This window comes from Pseudonaja textilis, chromosome 7, assembly GCF_049901715.1.
Source record: "Pseudonaja textilis isolate UNSWEBS1 chromosome 7, rPseTex1.2, whole genome shotgun sequence".
NCBI classification, from domain to species: domain Eukaryota; kingdom Metazoa; phylum Chordata; class Lepidosauria; order Squamata; family Elapidae; genus Pseudonaja; species Pseudonaja textilis.
Window position 1 is genome coordinate 6,932,614 of NC_141996.1, and position 18,179 is coordinate 6,950,792.

Sequence of the window (18,179 nt, forward strand, 5' to 3'; positions counted from 1 at the left end):
AATGATTCTCAGCTGAACAATTAAGATCTGGATTGCTCTGAGTTTTAGCACCAAGAAATAAGCAGGCTATCTTCTGATGATGATTGCTTTCTCTTCGCTCTCTATCTGTTCACAACTGCAAAGGATCACTGTGCATTCACTTATAGCTTTGGAAAAATATTGGTAGTATCTGGAATTGCCAAATATCCACCAAGGAAGGCGTGCGTCATCCCACCACACCAATGTGGAAAAATTTGACCTGACAATACTCATTTTTCAGGAACTTGACAGTATAATACAGGCCTGCAAAAATTGTAGCAGAATTGTAGCTGAATGATTAAAAAGAGCTTACTTTACTATTCAAAGAACCGTGCCAACTCTTTAGGGGAGATGTAAATTATAATTACAGGCAGTCCTTGACTTACAACCATTCGTTTAGTGACTATTTGTGAAGACACAGCGGCACTGGAAACATGACTTACGACTTGATTATTTTTCACCTGTAGACAGAATCTTGCCAAACTAAAGCAATTATGGGCATTATTAAAGATATACAGGCAGTTTTTGGTTTACAAGCTTTCATTTAGTGACCATTCAAAGTTACAGTGGGACTGGGGAAAAAGTGACTTATGACCGTTTTTCATACTTATGACCGTTGCAACATCCTCGTGGTTACAAAGTCAAAATTTGGATGCTTGTACTTACTGACGGTTGCGACCTTCTGACAAGCAAAGTCAATGGGGAAATCAGATTCACTTAGCAAGCCATGTTACTAACTTAGTAACTGCAGTGATTCTCTTAATGACTGTGGCAAGAAAGGTTGTAAAATGAGGCAAAACTCACTTAACAACTTGTCTTGCTTTGTGTCAACTCATAAAATATTTATACGATTATTTTAGAGCTGCCAACAGAAAGGGGGGCGAAGGGGTTTGAAAGAGCAGTGTGGCAGCTTGGAAATCAAAACTGCATTCCATACATGGTTTTTCAGAGATAGTAACTAGGTGACTGAAGTTTCTGCTGTGCAAAAATCTAACTGGAGAACATGATTGATGACTCTTGGCTATGGATGTGTCCCATTGGAGAATATGAATTATGATACACCAGAGGGGTGGGGGAAAACCAGGGTCAAGGGTGACAATGAATTATGTATCTCAGAGCCGGCTACACCCAGGTAGTGCCGGACATGTTAACTCCCAATAAATCCTTTTGAAGTTTTGGAAGTTTGGCTTGAGACTCATGATTTAATTGGGGTAACTGCCAGAATCCTGACATTTAGTAGCAGAAACTTTGGGCTTGTTTGTGATTGTAAGTCAACGACCACCTTTGGATGCTATCGTATTTTTTTAAAATCCAGAGCCATCAAAGCCAGTGAAAAGCAAGTAATGATTTTCAAAGCTTGGAACATTTTTTTTTTCACCCCTGTTCTATTTTGATTGTCCCTAACGGAGAGATTACATGATGGATTTTATAACTTCTTTTTCAGGAGTCAAGCTGACAATGTCAGCCTTTAATGGATTTTTACGTTCCCGAAAGTATGAAATGTTGCAACCTTTAAAATCTATGGAGCTAGTTCCTTCCACCTTTGAAGAAAACCCCCACAATTAAGTGAAGTTTAAAGGTTCCTGAAGGACAAAAGCTAAAAGAAAACATGTTTTTTTGTTAGCCTTGCAGGAGAAAGTTCGATAATTCTACTTTTCTAAGGGCTAGAATGACTCCATATCTTTTATTAGTAGAATTTGAGGAGATACACACAGGTAATCCTCGACTTACAACAGCTCCTTTAATGAGCCAAGTTACAACGGCACAGGGGGAAAAAAAAGTGACTTACGACCGTTTTTCACACTTATGGCCATTGCAGCATTCCCCACATGATTTACGTTCGCACGCTTGAAAACTGAGTCGCATTTAGGACGGTTGTGGTGCCCTGGGCGTTTTGCGATCCAAAGTCAATAGGGAAGCCAGATTCACTTAACGACTGGGTTACTAACTTAACAACTAAAGTAATTCATTGACAAGTGTGTCAAGAAAGGTTGTAACATGGGGCAGAACTCACTTAACAAAATTCCTTATTTAGCAATGTAAATTTTTGCCTCAGTTGTGGTCGTAAATCAAGGACTACCTGTATTTCTATTCCACTTAAACGTGGACTCCCTTCCCGGTCAGTGTCCAGAGACGTAAGGCAGAAGTTTGAATGAATGGACAAAGGAAGATATCTATGGAGATTCTCAGTCCTCCAGTTCATAGTTGTCCCAAAGGTTTTTTTCTTTCAAGAGGCCACTGGACTTTCTGTTTTTTTTTTTAAAGACATTTCGCTTCTCATCCAAGAAGCTTCCTCAGCTCTGATTTCCCTTCCCCATCATCCAATCAGAGCTACAGAAGCTTCTTGGATGAGAAGTGAAACCTGTTTTTAAAAAAGAAGAAAGTCCAATTGTCTCTTGAAAAAAAAAAAGCCCCTTTGGGACAAAGGAAGATGTCCCCATTGATAAAGCAGACTGGAATTCAGGGGACATTCTCCCTATAGATGATCAAGAAGGCTTTTTGCAATCTCAATAATGTCTGCAGGACAGAGGACTTTTGCAGTGGGGGAGGGGGGGTTGCTTCTTTGGCATGAATCTGTACCTGTTCCTATGTCTCCATCGATCTTTATCAGAAGGACCAAGCTACCGTTTGGGACCTCTTGAAACTGTCAAAAAGGACAAAACTCATCAATATCCAGACATGAAACAAATGGGAATGCAAATCGTAAGGAAAACAGGACTCCTTACTATAGCTTTTCTTTCTTTCTTTCTTTCTTTCTTTCTTTCTTTCTTTCTTTCTTTCTTTCTTTCTTTTTCTTTCTTTCTTTCTTTCTTTCTCTTTCTTTTCTTTCCTTCCTTCCTTTCTCTTTTTTCTAAGCCTTCCTTCCTTCCTTCCTTCCTTCCTTCTGGTATATTTTTCTAATATAAATTTCTTTCTTTCTTTTTTCTTTCTTTCTCCCTCCCTCCCTTCTTGTATATTTTTCTAGTATAAATTCCTTCTTTCCTGTATATTTTTCTAGTATAAATTTCTTTCTTTCTTTCTTTCTTTCTTTCTTTCTTTCTTTCTTTCTTTCTTTCTTTCTTTCTTTCTTTCTTTCTTTCTTTCTTTCTTTTTCTTTCTCTCTCCCTCCCTTATATATTTTTCTAGTATAAATTCCTTCCTTCTTCCCTCCCTCCCTCCTTCCCTTCCTTCTTATATATTTTTCTAGTATAAATTTCTTCTTCCTTCCTTCCTTTTTCTCATCCCTCCCTCCCTCCTTCCTTCCTTCCTTTTTTTCCCTCCCTCCCTCCCTCCTTCCTTCCTTCCTTCCTTCCTTCCTTCCTTCCTATCTAAACATGAAACACAAAGCCTACTCAAAGGGATAAAAAGAAAAAAGTTACTGAAGTAACCGAGGATTTGGGGAAAAACTGGTTGTGATATCAAAGCACAGTGTTACTGGCAGGATGGAAAGCATAGCACAAGACAGAATAGTACATTTACCAGTAGGTTGGTTTTCCTAAAAGATATGCATGCTTAAGAGAGAAACAAATTGGAACAGAACAAAACAACAGGTGTGGAGGCTAGAAAACAGTTAAATGAAAAATTCACAGGGTTTTTTTTGTTTGTGGTTTTTGTTTTTTTTTTTGCTTTAGGACAGTAAGGAAATGTGCTGAGCCCTGGTCCTGAAACAAGACTGTTATGCTGATGTGAAAATAAGCCATTATTCCCAAAGGTTTGGATTTTTTTCCTGCAGATTTCTGCAAAAACAATTCCAAAACTTCAACACCGATTGATTTCCATTTTTTTTGTAAGAAAAAAGTTTCTAGCCCTTTTGATCTGGTATATACAGCAATTCAATGAAATCACCCAGATTATTCTTATTCTTTCTTTCTTTCTTTCTTTCTTTCTTTCTTTCTTTCTTTCTTTCTTTCTTTCCTGTGCTTAGCATGCTGAGACAAAATTGCCTTTAGGATTTTCCCACATTTATCTTAAATGGGAGAATAATAATAATAATTGGGGGAAAAAAAAGGATTTTCACGTTTCTCAGTGGCATCATTTCCACATTTCCACTCAAAACCCTAAATCTGATTTAAGAGAACACAATTGCTGGGTTCACATAACATGGTCAGTCCTGACAAACCAGCAAACCATATTATGGTGTAAGGTGATTATACAACATGCTAAGGCAATATATTCCCACGAAATGAGGAAAGTCATTTCCCAAAAGACTGATTTTAACCTAATCTCACATGTTTCTCAGATCCAGCCAGCAAGAAATTTTGGTCAATGCTCTTTGACTTAACTCTCTCTTTTTAAAAATGGGAATAATTCAGCTTTGGAAGGTTGTTCTGAGGGCAAGCAAGTTAAGGTTATTATAGACACCTTGCATTTTGAGAAAGTGCTACATAAAAGTTCATATTCTCACTAGATTGCATTCAGCTCAAAGAGCTTTTTTATTAAGTAGTCCTTGACTTACAACCATTTGTTTATAGCCAGTTCAAAGTTATGACAATCTCAGAAAAAGTAACTTGTCATCCATCCTTCAAAGTTAGGACAGTCACATCACCTCTGCAGTCACGTGATTGTAATTTGGTTGCTTGGCAACCAGCTGGCATTTAGGTTAGTTGCAACATCTTGAGGTCACGTGATCACAATTTGTGATCTCTCCAGCAGGTTTCCGACAAGCAGAATCAATTGGGAAAGCTGGATTCACTTAAAAGACCACAGTAGAAATGACTGCAGAATAGGATCTGGTGACGTGATGACTCATTTAATGACTGCATCGCTTAGGGATTGAAATTCTGGTCCCAATAGTAGTCATAAGTCAAGGAGTACCTACCTAGTAGTTCGTTTTTAATTCTTTGTAATATATTTGTTCAGCTGTTTTCCAGGATATATGCAGATTTTTCCTCACTATAAAGTTCCTATAAAGTTTGGAATTATAATAGTCACAGGAGTTATGTTTCAACTCAGGAAAAAAAAAACCCAAAACACAGTATGGAAAAAACTTTCTTTTTGTGGAGTGCATGTGTGAAAATAATATTTGCACTTAAAATATTCTTCCTGATTAAAACCACATTCCTTTTTGAGACTTCCAAAGGTATAGAAAGAGATTATGGCAGAATTAATTTTCTCTCCTCTGGAAAAAAAGCCACTGGACAGTTAAAATCAATTTGAGATCGTCTGGTTTTCAAAGGCTGAGTTGAGACAGAAGTTGTATTTCTGGCCTTCCCAGAAATGTTCAACAATTCAAACAACCACTTAACAGAGTCAAGAGAATTTGGAAATATAGAAATTCGGGTGGAAGAAACACTTCTAAGGGCTTGTATTAACATATTAAGGCTACAGCCCTGAAGCACCAAGAACAACATTCTGGATAGGAGACATAAGATTTTTTTTTTCCAATTTTTTTTTCCTGAGTTGTGATTTCAGAAAGAAAAATCTGACCTCAGTTCTCCATTTCTGAGCCTTAGGGATTTGCTTTACCTTAAAATTAGGAAAGTATCATAGTGAAAGCTCCAAAACTGATGCTTTTAAAGTTGTAGCAACGTTTCGGCAGAATCTCATCTGCCATCGTCAGGCTTCAGGCTTGAGATTCTGCCGAAACGTTGCTACAACTTTAAAAGCACAACTATAATGACGTGGGAAAATACCCGAACAAAGCTGGATACCATACATATAAATACCCGCGAAAACTTAAGAATTTGTTTTTGTAGATTTTCACAGGTACAGGTATGCAGGTTTTGGTGTGTTCAGGTCTTTTCCCGTGTAAGATTGAGAGTATATGTATGGTATTCAGCTTTGTTCACACGAAAACTTAAGAAAACAAAATATATATATATATATATATATATATATATATATATATATATATATATATATATATATATGTGTGTGTGTGTGTGTGTGTGTGTGTGTGTGTGTGTGTGTTTCTCCAAAAATAAGACCATCTTATATATTTTTTGCCACCAAAAAAGGCACCAGGTCTTATTTTTGGGGGATGTCATCCACTGACTAGCCTCACTTGCATGCGTTGCCCCCGGTCTCCTTTTCAGTGTCAGAGGCCTTCAGGAATTTCTTCTTCTGTGGCCGGCAAGGCTTTCCTGAAGGCCTCTGCAGATGATAAAAGAGCTTTGGATTGATCTGAAGCTTTGTTCTCAGCTACAGAGGCCTTCAGGAAAGCCTGGCCAGCCTTGCTGGCTGCAGAAGAAATGGGCCAGTGAGGCAGGTGTTGGGGTGTATGAGGCCTGGCTACAACTGTCTGAAGGTAAGTAGTAGGGCAACTCCACCCCACCATCTGCACCCTAGCTTAATTTTTACCTGTCCACCCTGGAGTGGGCGGGATCTTAATTAGGGCTTATTGGGGGGGGGGGGTAAGGCTTATATTGGGCTCACATGTAAAAATCAAGCTAGAACTTACTTTCAGGGTAGGTCGTATTTTCGGGGAAACAGATTATTTATCAAAAGGGAACAAACAAGGAACTTGGAAAGAGCAGAAACTGTTACTGGCTAAGCTTTAGTTTACTGGTAGTTTGGAACCACTTAGTTGTTCTGCAAATTAAGTTGTTGTTCGGTGAAGAAACTGAGTTGTTCTGCAAAGTGGATTACTCCAGGGAATCAACTGAATTGTTCTTTGAAGGTAGCTTTTATGCTCCATAATTAGCAAACAAAATTTCTAGATGATTGCTACAAAGATGAACTTTTTGACTTTTTAAAAACATAAAAATGCATAGTGGTCTTTCTATGAATTATTTTGGTTGACTGCAAAATCTGCTTCTAAAGTGTAATATTTTGTTTATAACTTTACCAACTACTTTGGACCAATTACTGGCATTTTAGCAACCATTCCTACTGGCAAATTCTCTATGAACCATTATGGAAAAGCTGGTAAGAGATTTTATAATGGCAGCTGCTTAATTAAAAAATAAATAAATCAGAAATTACATTCACACTGCCCCAATAGTTTATTTATGGGAGTGAGGGAAATGAGGGTGAGGTGGGACTCTTTTAAACAAAGAGATATATAATATTTTCCTTTTGTACTAAGTGCATTTTAGGTGTATTATGCAAAGTAAATTTTTCTTATCTAAAATAAAATAGGAATGCATGAGACCTAAATTCCTAAATTCAAACAAAGAGGATGAACATATAGAAGTCAAAATTCTTAAGAAATCTACTGGGGAAAAAAGAAAGAATGAAATAGTGCAAATTGAAAATTCACCTTTTGCATCCTCCTGCCCACCCAGGTGCAACGTAATTCACCTTTCAATGAACTTAATCTTTACAAAAGTCTCACAAAATATTTTGTTACCTTTAGAAATTAGCGCCTATACATCAATATAGATTTTTTTTAAATAAATTATTCCATCTTTTAAGTGCCTTCTATCTTCATATAAATGATAATATAGATATAATTAAAATAAAATGTAAAGCTTTCCCCCCCCCCCCCCGCCATTGTACCCCTCTTCTTGGTCAAGTTTTAAGTACCCTGAATCTTGAGTGTTCGTGGGAACATGCACTTCAATACGAAAGCTTTCCTTCCCATCAAATCTCATTGAATGATTAAGATCCAGACGCAACGGTGGGATTTGAAGTTGAGAGGGGGGAAAATTATGCTCCAGATAGGATTGGGATGGGGAGGAGGGGTGGGGAGGAGAGATATGCATAGTTGTATGAAAGTCGAGGTGCTGCAAATACAGATGTACCTATGATCAAAGGAAATCTCTGATCCAACATCTGGGAAAATTAATAATAATCATAATAAAAGCATTCAAGGTCTCAGCAGAGTTCGGCGGCTTATGGATGAGATTCGGCAAAGCCGTAGGCCGTTCAGCTCTTCCTCCAGCGATGTGTTAGGTAGGACTTGTGTCCACATCCGCTTTACTCAAAGGATACGTCCTGTAGGATTAAGACACCCAGGAGATTTTTGGGTTTTCAACCACCGAGAAGCACACTGAGCTGAGCCATTACAGGCTGGAAGGGAGGCAGTGGACTGGTCATATCTGCCTCCGGGTTCATCCTTATAAAGCTGTGTGGTGAGCACACAGAACAGTTTGTGCTGTGTGTATATGTGCCTGAGTGTATGTGTATGCATGTGTGTGTGAAGAGAGATTTAATATGGCAGACTTGTTTTTTTTTCTTTTTTTTTAAAAAAATTGTTCTTTCTTTCTTTTTTTTTCTTTTCTTTCCCTTTTACGACTAAATCAGTGTCCTTCATGGCTTCCGATAGTTTGTGTTGTATGTTCAGAAAATAAGAATAATAATAATCACATTGACAGCAAGAAACGTGAAAGTAACTTTTCCCCCCCACAGCCCGCCCTGAAGCTTCCAAATAAGTTAGGATTAAATTTTCTTCTAAATACTTCTCCGTTGTGATCAGAGGTGTGGATCGGTGACTTTATAGTTTTTCCTTGGAAGGAATCCAGATGAAGGAATCCGATTGTTCTTCAATCACAAGTTTGGTTTGGTTATATATATCTTCTAAGGTATCTCCTTGGACAATTGCTAGAGGAAGGGAAACAGATTTTAATCCTCTTTCAGAAACAAAATTGATCAGTGTTTTAGTATTTGTAGGTCTGATACTGTTCTGACCTCGGCTTGCTGAAAAAGCGTTAAGCAGACTTTTTGTCCCGGTAAAACCCCTTTTATTAAACAAAGATGAATTTCTTGCATACACATTCAGCCAAAGGCCTGGCAAGCAGTCTTTCAAGGATCTAATTCGGAGCACAGACCTTATCTAGCTTGGAGAGCTGCCAAGTAAATATTTCCAAGCGCAGTGCTGACAAGGAAGGGCTCAGCACAGAGTCTGTGAGATGCACAGACAGGTCTTTACACTGCTGCAATGAACGAATTGTTTCCTGCAAAAGCCCCCTTCTCTTTCGCTCCTCTTTTAATCCCTGTGGGAGGGACCATTCACCGTCTACCCGTGGCCTTAGTCCTACAACACAGCCCTTTCAACAGTTCCAAGAAGGCTCCTCATCCATTTGTATCACTCAGGTGACTCTGAAGACACAAACAAACCTCCAAGCGGCCTCAATGGCTCCCTAAAAGGATGCAAACGACCAGCTGTATGCAAGGAATATAAATCTTTCCATTCCCCCACCATCCAGCCAGAGCTGAAGAAGCTTCTTGGATGAGAAGCAAAACATCTTCAGAGAAAAACCAGAAAGTCCAGTTGCCTCTTGAAAAAGCACATTTGGGACAACCATGACCTGGATGACAGAGAATCTCCATAGAGTTTGGGTCTGATTTATCTATTATAATTAATTATTTCTCCAGTTTGACTGAACACAGAGTGAACTGTGGCTTGAATGTTTAGAGAGCTGGGAACATTCAAAAGAAAGATACGAAGCTAGGCTGATTGCTGATCTCCTTCCTAAGGCAATTTGTACGTGGCCATTTTTACCATACTTCAGCTAGTCCTCGCTTACTGATCACTTGATCAGTGACTGAACTTACAATGGCACTGAAAAAGGAGACTTAGGATGGGCCTCCAAGCTACAACAATTGCAACGCCACTGCAACCATGGGATTATTGATTTGGGACTTTCACAGCCATCTTCTCGGTCAATGGGAAGGGCCTCAGGAAGCCATAGGTCATCATCATCACTTAGTGACAGAATTGCTGGTCCCAACTATGTTCAGTAAATGAGGACCCCCTGTATAATTCAGTTTCTCGTTATCCCCCAAGTGCCACCACAAAAAAGTAAATAAAAACAATGCAGTTCCCCTCCCTTTGTGAAAAATAAAGGAAGCCTTTCAAAATGCACCTGTAAAATATTCTCCAAATTCTTGTTCTAATTTCATGGCGCGGTCATACGTTTTCTTGGCCTGTTCCTCCGTGAGACGTTTATTCATTTCCCTGAAACAGATGGAAAGCTCAAGTAAAGGAAAGGGAGATTATATATATTCAAGGCACATTTCCTTCGCCCTTGGTGGAAATAAAAATAAAGCAATAAATATTGGTCCCAAATGTCCATAGCGAAAAAAAATAAAATAATGCTTCAGATAATTCAGCATGGGAGAATATAGAGTTTGTTATATTGGGCCTCTGGAAATTGTATTTATTGGCAAGTGGAGAAGATAGTGCACCCATTTCCTGCCTGTACTGTTGAATGGTTAAATTGCCGGACTAATAATGGGAAAGACCCAGGTTCCAATCCAGCCATGGTCATGGAAATTCAGGGGCTTGCCTTTGGGCCAGTCAGACAGGCCTACCTTGCAAGATTGTTGTGGGATTCAGACAAAAAGAGCCCCGATTTAAGTCATGGTAGCTCACTGTGTGACTGGATCAGCTCGACCTACCTCATAAGAAGGTTGTATGGGAGAAAAAAACATAGAGGCAGTATTGTGCCTGCTGTCAGAATAGAATAGAATAGAATAGAATAGAATAGAATAGAATAGAATAGAATAGAATAGAATAGAATAGAATAAGAAAAATAGAACAGAATAAGAAAGGAACAGAGTAGAATAGAATAGAATAGAATAGAATAGAATAGAATAGAATAAAAATAGAACAGAATAAGAAAGGAACAGAATAGAATAGAATAGAATAGAATAGAATAGAACAGAACAGAAAAATAGAACAGAATAAGAAAGGAATAGAATAGAATAGAATAGATAGAATAGAATAGAATAGAACAGAACAGAATAGAACAGAATAAGAATAGAATAGAAAATAGAATAGAATAGAATAAGAAAGGAATAGAATAGAATAGAACAGAACAGAATAGAACAGAATAGAACAGAATAAGAAAGAATAGAATAGAATAGAATAGAATAGAACAGAACAGAATAGAACAGAATAAGAAAGGAATAGAATAGAATAGAATAGAATAGAATAAGAAAGGAATAGAATAGAATAGAACAGAATAGAATAGAAAAGAATAAGAAAGGAATAGAATAGAATAAGAAAGGAAAGGAATAGAATAAAATAGAATAGAATAGAATTCTTTATTGGCCAAGTGTGATTGGACACACAAGGAATTTGTCTTTGGTGCATAAACTCTCAGATTATATAAAAAAATTCATCAAAAATCATAAGACACAACACTTAGTGATAGTCATAGATACTAAATAAGCAATCAAAAATCATACTAGGAAACTAAATAAAACAATATAATCATAAAGATACAAGCAACAAAGTTATAGTCATAAGTGGGAAGAGATAGGTAATAGGAAGGATGAGAAGAAGTATACTAATACAGTCTTAGTAAATAGTTGGACAGCGCTGTAGGAATTAGTTGTTTAGCAGAGTGATGGCATGTGGATTAACATCCTAAATCTCCTTATATTCTGCCTTCTATGCTTTTAATATTTTTAAAATTAGTCCTTGACTTACAATAGTTCATTTAGTGACTGTTCAAAGTTACAACGGCACTAAAAAAAATGACGTTTGACAGTTTTTTTGGCATCTCCATGATCACGTGGCCAAAATTCAGATGCATGGCAACTGACTCATATTTATGACAGTTGCATCGTCCCGGGATCATGTGATTCCATTTCTGTGACCATTTGTGACAAGCAGTCAATAGGGAAGCCAGATTCATTTAAACACCGTGTTACTAACTTAAGAACCAGAGGGATTCACTTAATAAGTATGCCAAAATTCACTTAACAAGGGTCTTGCTTAACAACCAAAATTTGGGGCTCAGTTGAGATCGTAAATTGAGGACTTTCTGTAAATCAATCCTGACTGAAGTATTTTAGCCATCTTGAGGAAAGGCTAAATTTCCTGACTCTCATTAATTGCCATGGTAAAGAAAGGTTGTAAAACGAGGCACAACTCACTTAACAACTATCTCACGCAGCAACAGAAATTTTGGGCTCAGTTGTAGTGGTAAGATGAGGACTACCTATATTGTACACTGCCCAGGGTTCTTTTATAAAAGAGATGAGAGATTCTTAATTATGAACAAACAAATGAATAAATAAGAGGAAAGTGGGATGCAACCAAACTAATTCAATAAAATTCAAGTTAAACCTTTCAGGAATAAGATCCTTTTTCTCTCCAATCCTCCTTTTCCTCACAGCGCATAGTGAAAAATATTCCTAAAATTATATCAGCAGAACTTCATTGGTCCAAGGCTGTTTTTCTACAATCTATTTCCAGAGAATATTTCAGCCCAGAAACATTAAGAAAAATCAGTGCTGCTGAACTATGTGTGTGTGTGAAGTAGCTTTTGCATTGCCAGTGAGAATAATTGCCTTTTACCCATCATGTGAAATTACTGTGTGTGGCTTCTGGGTCATAGGACATGGCCTTCCCTTCAGGCCTTCGTTAATTTTAGAAAATCAATGTAAACAAACCAGACAGAAACATTCTACTGAAATTAAAACAAAAACAAAAACCCTCCAGCTTTGTCACAGAAGCACGCAGACCCAGAATAATCTGCAGAACAATCTCTGTGTGTCGCTTGGAGGAAATTACAGGTAGTCCTTGACTTCTGACTGTTTGTTTAGCAATGGTTCAAAGTTACAATGGCCTCAGAAACAAAAGCTGATGATGTATTCTTGAAGTTATGACTGTTGCATCACCCGTGCAAACGTGTTGCGTGAATAGAGGGATTCAATCGAGATCAAGGGGAGGTACTAATACCACTCTATAAAGCCTTAGTAAAACCACACCTAGAGTACTACACCCTGTTTTGGTCACCACACTATAAAAAAGATGTTGAGACTCTAGAAAGAGTGCAGAGAAGAGCAACCAGGATGATTAGGGGACTGGAGGCTAAAACATACAATGAATGGTTGCAGGAACTGGGCATGGCTAGTCTAGTGAAGAGAAGGACCACCCCTCAAATGTCCCCCTAGACCCGTGATGGCGAACATATGGCACGCGTGCCACAGGTAGCACACAGAGCCATTTGTGTTGGCATGCAAACTGCAGGCAAACTTACCTCACTGCACATGTGCGCACCTCACAGCTGATTTGCAGCTGGTTTGAGGCCTTTTTCGGCCTTCCAAAGGCTTCAGGAAGGCTTCTGCAGGCTTTGCAGGTTGAAAACTAGCCCCGTTTAATCACTTCCTGTTTTTCCAAAAATACCAGAAGTGACAAAACGGGGCTAGATTTTGGCCTACAAAGCTTGCAGAAGCCTGCAGAAGTCTTCCTCAAGCCTTTGAGAGGCCGAAAAAGGCCTCAAACTGCCCAAAAATCAGCTGTGAGGTGCAGTGCAGGTAAGGGGGCGGTGGGATAGGGATTGTGTGTGCATGCGTAGGGGATGTGGGGGGGCGTGCATTGCCTTCTTGGTGCTGGCACGCGAGAGCGAGCGTGTAAGCGCATGCACAATTTTTGGCACAGAAGCCCAAAAACGTTAGCCACTAGTGCCCTAGACTCAGCACGTACACACTTCCACACCCTATAAAACAATCTCTCTCCATACCCGTGATGGCGAACCTATGGCATGCATGCCAGAAGTGGCACGCAGAGCCCTCTCAGTGGGCACGTGTGCCATCCCCAGCTGCTCTTCAGGTTTCTGGCATGCACATGTGCGCTGACCAGCTAGTCTCCAAAAACAGATCATTTTTCTGGGCTGTTTTCAGGCCTGTTTTCCAGGCTGTTTTCCAAGCATTTCCGGGGTGCTTTTAGGCCCTCTTTTGGGCCATTTTCAGGCTGTTTTTGGCTGGACAAATGGCCTGAAAAATGCCCCCAAACAGACTGCTCCTTGGGCCATTTTCCGGGCATTTTCTGGGGTGTTTTTAGGCCATCTTTTGGGCCGTTTTCAGGCTCTTTTTGCTCTGAAAAATGGCCAGAAAACGGCCTGGAAAACGCCCCCAAAACGGCCTGAAAATGGCCCCAAAACAGACTGAAAATGGCCCAAAACGGTCCCCCAAAATGGCCAAAAAACAGGCATGCGCACACTGGCTAGCTAGTCTTCGGTTTTCTGGTGCTCTGGCATACGCAAATGCACAGGGATGCAAGCGCTTTCCGTTTGGGCACTCGATGTTGAAAAGGTTCTCCATCACAGTTCTATACCCCATTTTCTCTGTAGCTGACCAACGCTTTACCCCCATGGTGCACAAGGAGGCGGGAGAAGGCAGTACTCACATCAAAGGCTCCCATGATCTAGGCTTAATGAAGATTGCAATAGGGTACAGTTGCGCAACTTGAAGTCGTTTAATTGCGTTTCCTGATACATCAAGGATACAGTGCTTGCCCTGGTGACGGGAAAGGAGGAAAGGTTTACTTTTGAGGTGGCATTTAAAGGACAAAATAAATAAATTAAGATCAAGCTCACAAGAGTGGATCAATTTCAAAATTAGCAAGCTATAGGCCCCTATAAAATCACAGCTGCGGTATAAGGATGGTATACGATTTGGAAGTCTTCTAGTGACAGCTTTGAGGACTTCAACTCCCAGAATTCCCCCTCCAGTCATGTTAGCTCAGGAATTCTGGGAGTTGAAGTCCACAAGTCTTAAACTTTCCAAGTTTTGAAGACCCTTGTTCTATTGCAACCCCTGCTCAAGGCAGGAGATCTGAAACCATCCTTGTCAAATGGTTGTCCTATCTTTTCTTCAAAACCTCCAACGACGGAGCATGCACAACTCTGGGAGGCATCGATGAATTGTTCTGTCAGAAAAATTCTCCTCACTAACTGCCTGTAGAGATTCTCAGTCCTCCAGGTCATAGTTGTCCCAAAGGTGCTTTTTTTTCAGGAGGCAACTGGACTTTTTGGGTTTTTTTTTCTTTCGAAGACGTTTTGCTTCTCATCCCAGAAGCTTCTTCACTATCCTGTCAGAAGCTTCTTGGATGAGAAGCGAAATGTCTTCAAAAGAAGAAAAAAAACATGGAAGTCCAGTTGCCTCCTGAAAAAACACCTTTGGGCCTCCTCACTAACTTTCTAACATTTTCCAAACACACACAGCCCACCCTCCCCTTGCAAAGTGGCTCAGAAAAATGACCAAAAGGGCTCTGAATTCAAGTGTTGGCAAAAGGAAGGGTTTGCTCTTGTTTACATGGGCTAGCACCTTCCTGGGTCCTTCACATACCTATAGGTTGACTACAAGACCCATCCTATTGCGTTTCCAACTCTAATTGCTTATTTTAATATTAGCCCTATTGTTCAATCAAAAATAACCTGCCTTTCACATCTTCCTTATCATCCCTGTATAACTTCTAACTTTAGGGGAAAGTTAATTGTAGCTGAGGTTGAGATGAGGGGGCCTTTGGCGCTCTCTGACTTTGGTTGACTTTTTGCAGACATTTCATTACCAAATTAGGTAACATCATCAGGGCTAGTGCTCTAGCACTGATCAGGTTACCAACTTTGGGTAATGAAACCTGTGCAAAAAGAAAAAAACCAACAACCAACAACCAAGCTCAGAGAGTACCAGGGATCCCTCATCTTAACCCTGAGCTACAAAATATTCTCCTTATTGAAAATATTTAAACCTGTGCGGGAAAAGCTCCTTGCGATTCCGTACAAGTTTTTTTTTTCTTCCTCTCCTTCTGAGGCTTCTGTTTTTCTGCCTCATTTTCAGGAAGTTTGAGAAGGTCTTTGAGGCAATGACTGAAGCTGATTTTAGGATTTGAGGGTAGAGACAGGGAGCAGGAAGCAATGGTGGCATTCTACCGGTTCAGACCAGTTCGACCGAACTGATAGTAAAAAAAAAATCTACCGGTTTGGCCGAACTGCTTTTTCCGATGATCAGCTGGACTATAATGAGCTGTGCTACGCAATTTAGATTAGCTAGAAAGGAAGAAATTGTAGGATTTCTTGCTTTCTAGCTAATCTAATCACGTGGCACAGATGATTTCCCTCCCTTGCTTCAAAATGCTGCTTTTTTCAGTTACCAAGAAACTTCCCTGAGGCCCACTAGGCAAAAAAAACGGGGTGCGGGGTTGTGTGCTGTACATGTCCCCTTGTTTTTGCTCAAAGGAGGCTTATCTCTGAGGTCCACTAGTCAAGAAGGTTGGGAATATTGCTTGCTGATACCTTCCTATCAACTCTATAGTTTCCCTGGCTGCTTATTCTTTCTGATTATCCTTTCAATGGGAAGAAACTAAGAAAACTGGTCATTTGTTGTTGATGTTTTCTTTTGTGACCGGATGGAGAGGATTCACACGTCCTGGGAGACATTCATGTAATGAAAAGATAATTTGCCCCCCTTCGTAATTAAGATAAGTGCAGGGAAACCCAGTCACTAGAATTTTATTTAATTTTTCTTCTCCTTAGTGAGGATTTGTTCTTGAATAAGAATAGTTGGGGTGAAAATATAGAAGAAATTTTTGGCCCCATGTTAATAACCACTCAACCAATAATCTTGCTGTTGAATACAGTGTGTTATTTGCCTTGTTCCGGGTAGTCCTTGGCTTACAACAGTTCATTTAGTGACCGTTTGAAGTTACAACGGCATTGAAAAAAGTGATATATGACCGTTTTTCACACTTATGACTGTGGCAGTATCCCCATGATTTCCATTTGGATGCTTGACAACTGATGCATATTTATGACGGTCGCGGGGTTATTTGATCCCCTTTAGCGGCCTTCTGACAAGCAAAGTCAATGGGGAAGCCAGATTCACTTAACAACTGTAAACTAGTAACCGTGTTACTAATTTAACAATGACAGAGATTCCCTTAATAAAGGTGGCTAGGAAAGTCATTAAAGGGGGCAAAACTCACTTAACCAATTTTCCACTTAGCAATGTAATTTCTGGCCTCAATTGTGGTCATATATCGAGGACTACCTTTGTTACATATGATTTTCTCAGCTGGCTTTTGACAAGCAAGATTGACAGGAGAAAACAGATTCGCTTAATAACTTGTGTGATTCCCTTAACAACTAGAGCGATTTGCTTAACAGCTGTGGCAAAAAAGTTGTAAAACTGGGCATTTCACAACCCCCCTGCTTAGCAACAGAAATTCCGATTCCAGTTATAATCATAAGTCAAGATCTACCTGTATACGAAAATTATTTTATAATTACAAAATAATAATAAGATCATTCATCATTTACGGTAGCAGTGGCAATAGCACCTAGACTTATATACTGCTTCACAGTGTTTTCTAGCCCTCTATAAATGGTTTATAGAGTCAGCGTGTTGCCTCCCAATAATCTGGCTCCTAATTTTACCGGCCTTGGAAGGACGGAAGGCTGAGTCAACCTTGAGCCGGTCAGGATCAAACTCCTGGCACTGGGCTGAATTAACCTGCAATACTGCATTCTAACCACTGTGCCACCATGGCTCCTTCCTTCCTTCCTTCCTTCTATCCTTCCTTCCTTCCTACCTACCTACCTTCCCAATAACACCTAGACTTATATACCGCTTCATAGTCCTCTCTAAGCAGTTTTACAGAATCAGCATATCGCCCCCAACAATCTGGGTCCTCATTTAACTAACCTCAGAAGGATGGAAGGCTGAGTCAACCTTGAGCCTGGTGAGATTCGAACTGTCAAATCACAGGCAGTCGGCAGTCAGCAGAATTAGCTGCAGTACTGCAGTCCAACCACTGTGCCACCATGGCTCTTTTTATTAGGAATTGTACAGACAGCTTTTCTGTGTAAAGTGGTCCGCGGCTTTTCCCAAATTAAAGAAATCCAGACCTACAACTACATTTAATACATTTCAATATGATATATAGTACATTTTGCATTTGTACCATCTGGGTCATTTACCCTTTCGGCTACAAATCGCACAGACTGCACGCTTGTTCCATACAGATTATCGTTGTATTGGCCAGCTTCGATGAATTTGTGCTCTTGAATGTCCTTTTCCATTTGTTCTCTGGAGATGACGAAGTGGTAATCTCTACCATCCACTTCATAATCGCGCTTCGGTCGAGTGGTATCTTGGGAGTAACAAAAAAAAAAAACGAAAGACGTTTTGCTAAACGAACCAAGACCCTTTATATTTACTTTGTCTGAAATATAGAAAGACTGAATAACAGAATTGGAAGGGACCTTAGAGGTCTTCTAGTCCAACCCCCTTCTCAAGCAGAAACCCCACACCACTTCAGAGAAATGGTTGTCCAATCTCTTCTTAAAAAATTCCAGTGTTCGAGCATTTACAACTTCCGGAGGCAAGTTGTTCCACTGATTAATTATTCTCAGCATCAGGAAATTTCTCCTTAGTTCTAGGTTGCTTCTCTCCTTGATTAGTTTCCATCCATTGCTTCTTGTCGTGCCTTCAGGTGCTTTGGAGAATAGTTTGACTCCCTCTTCTTTTGTGGAACCTCCCTGAGATATTGGAAGACTTTTATC

At 39.6% G+C, this 18,179-nt stretch overlaps 1 protein-coding gene across 29 annotated transcripts in view; it reads right to left on the reverse strand.

Moving 5' to 3' along the window:
* Positions 1 to 6,343: 6,343 nt before the first annotated feature.
* Positions 6,344 to 18,179, reverse strand: part of DLG2 (discs large MAGUK scaffold protein 2) — a 979,527-nt gene continuing 967,691 nt past the window's right edge. For 28 of the 29 annotated variants that reach the window (XM_087936973.1, XM_087936980.1, XM_087936978.1 and 25 more), the window contains 4 exons: positions 17,595 to 17,767; positions 14,024 to 14,133; positions 9,747 to 9,838; positions 6,344 to 8,481 (listed from right to left, as the gene is read on the reverse strand). In XM_087936973.1, coding sequence (XP_087793099.1) covers positions 8,375 to 8,481; positions 9,747 to 9,838; positions 14,024 to 14,133; positions 17,595 to 17,767 — 482 coding nt within the window. In that variant the 3' untranslated portion in view covers positions 6,344 to 8,374. Of the gene's footprint in view, positions 8,482 to 9,746; positions 9,839 to 14,023; positions 14,134 to 17,578; positions 17,768 to 18,179 lie in introns of those variants that run through there. The other variant, XR_015744246.1, reaches the window with a different exon arrangement.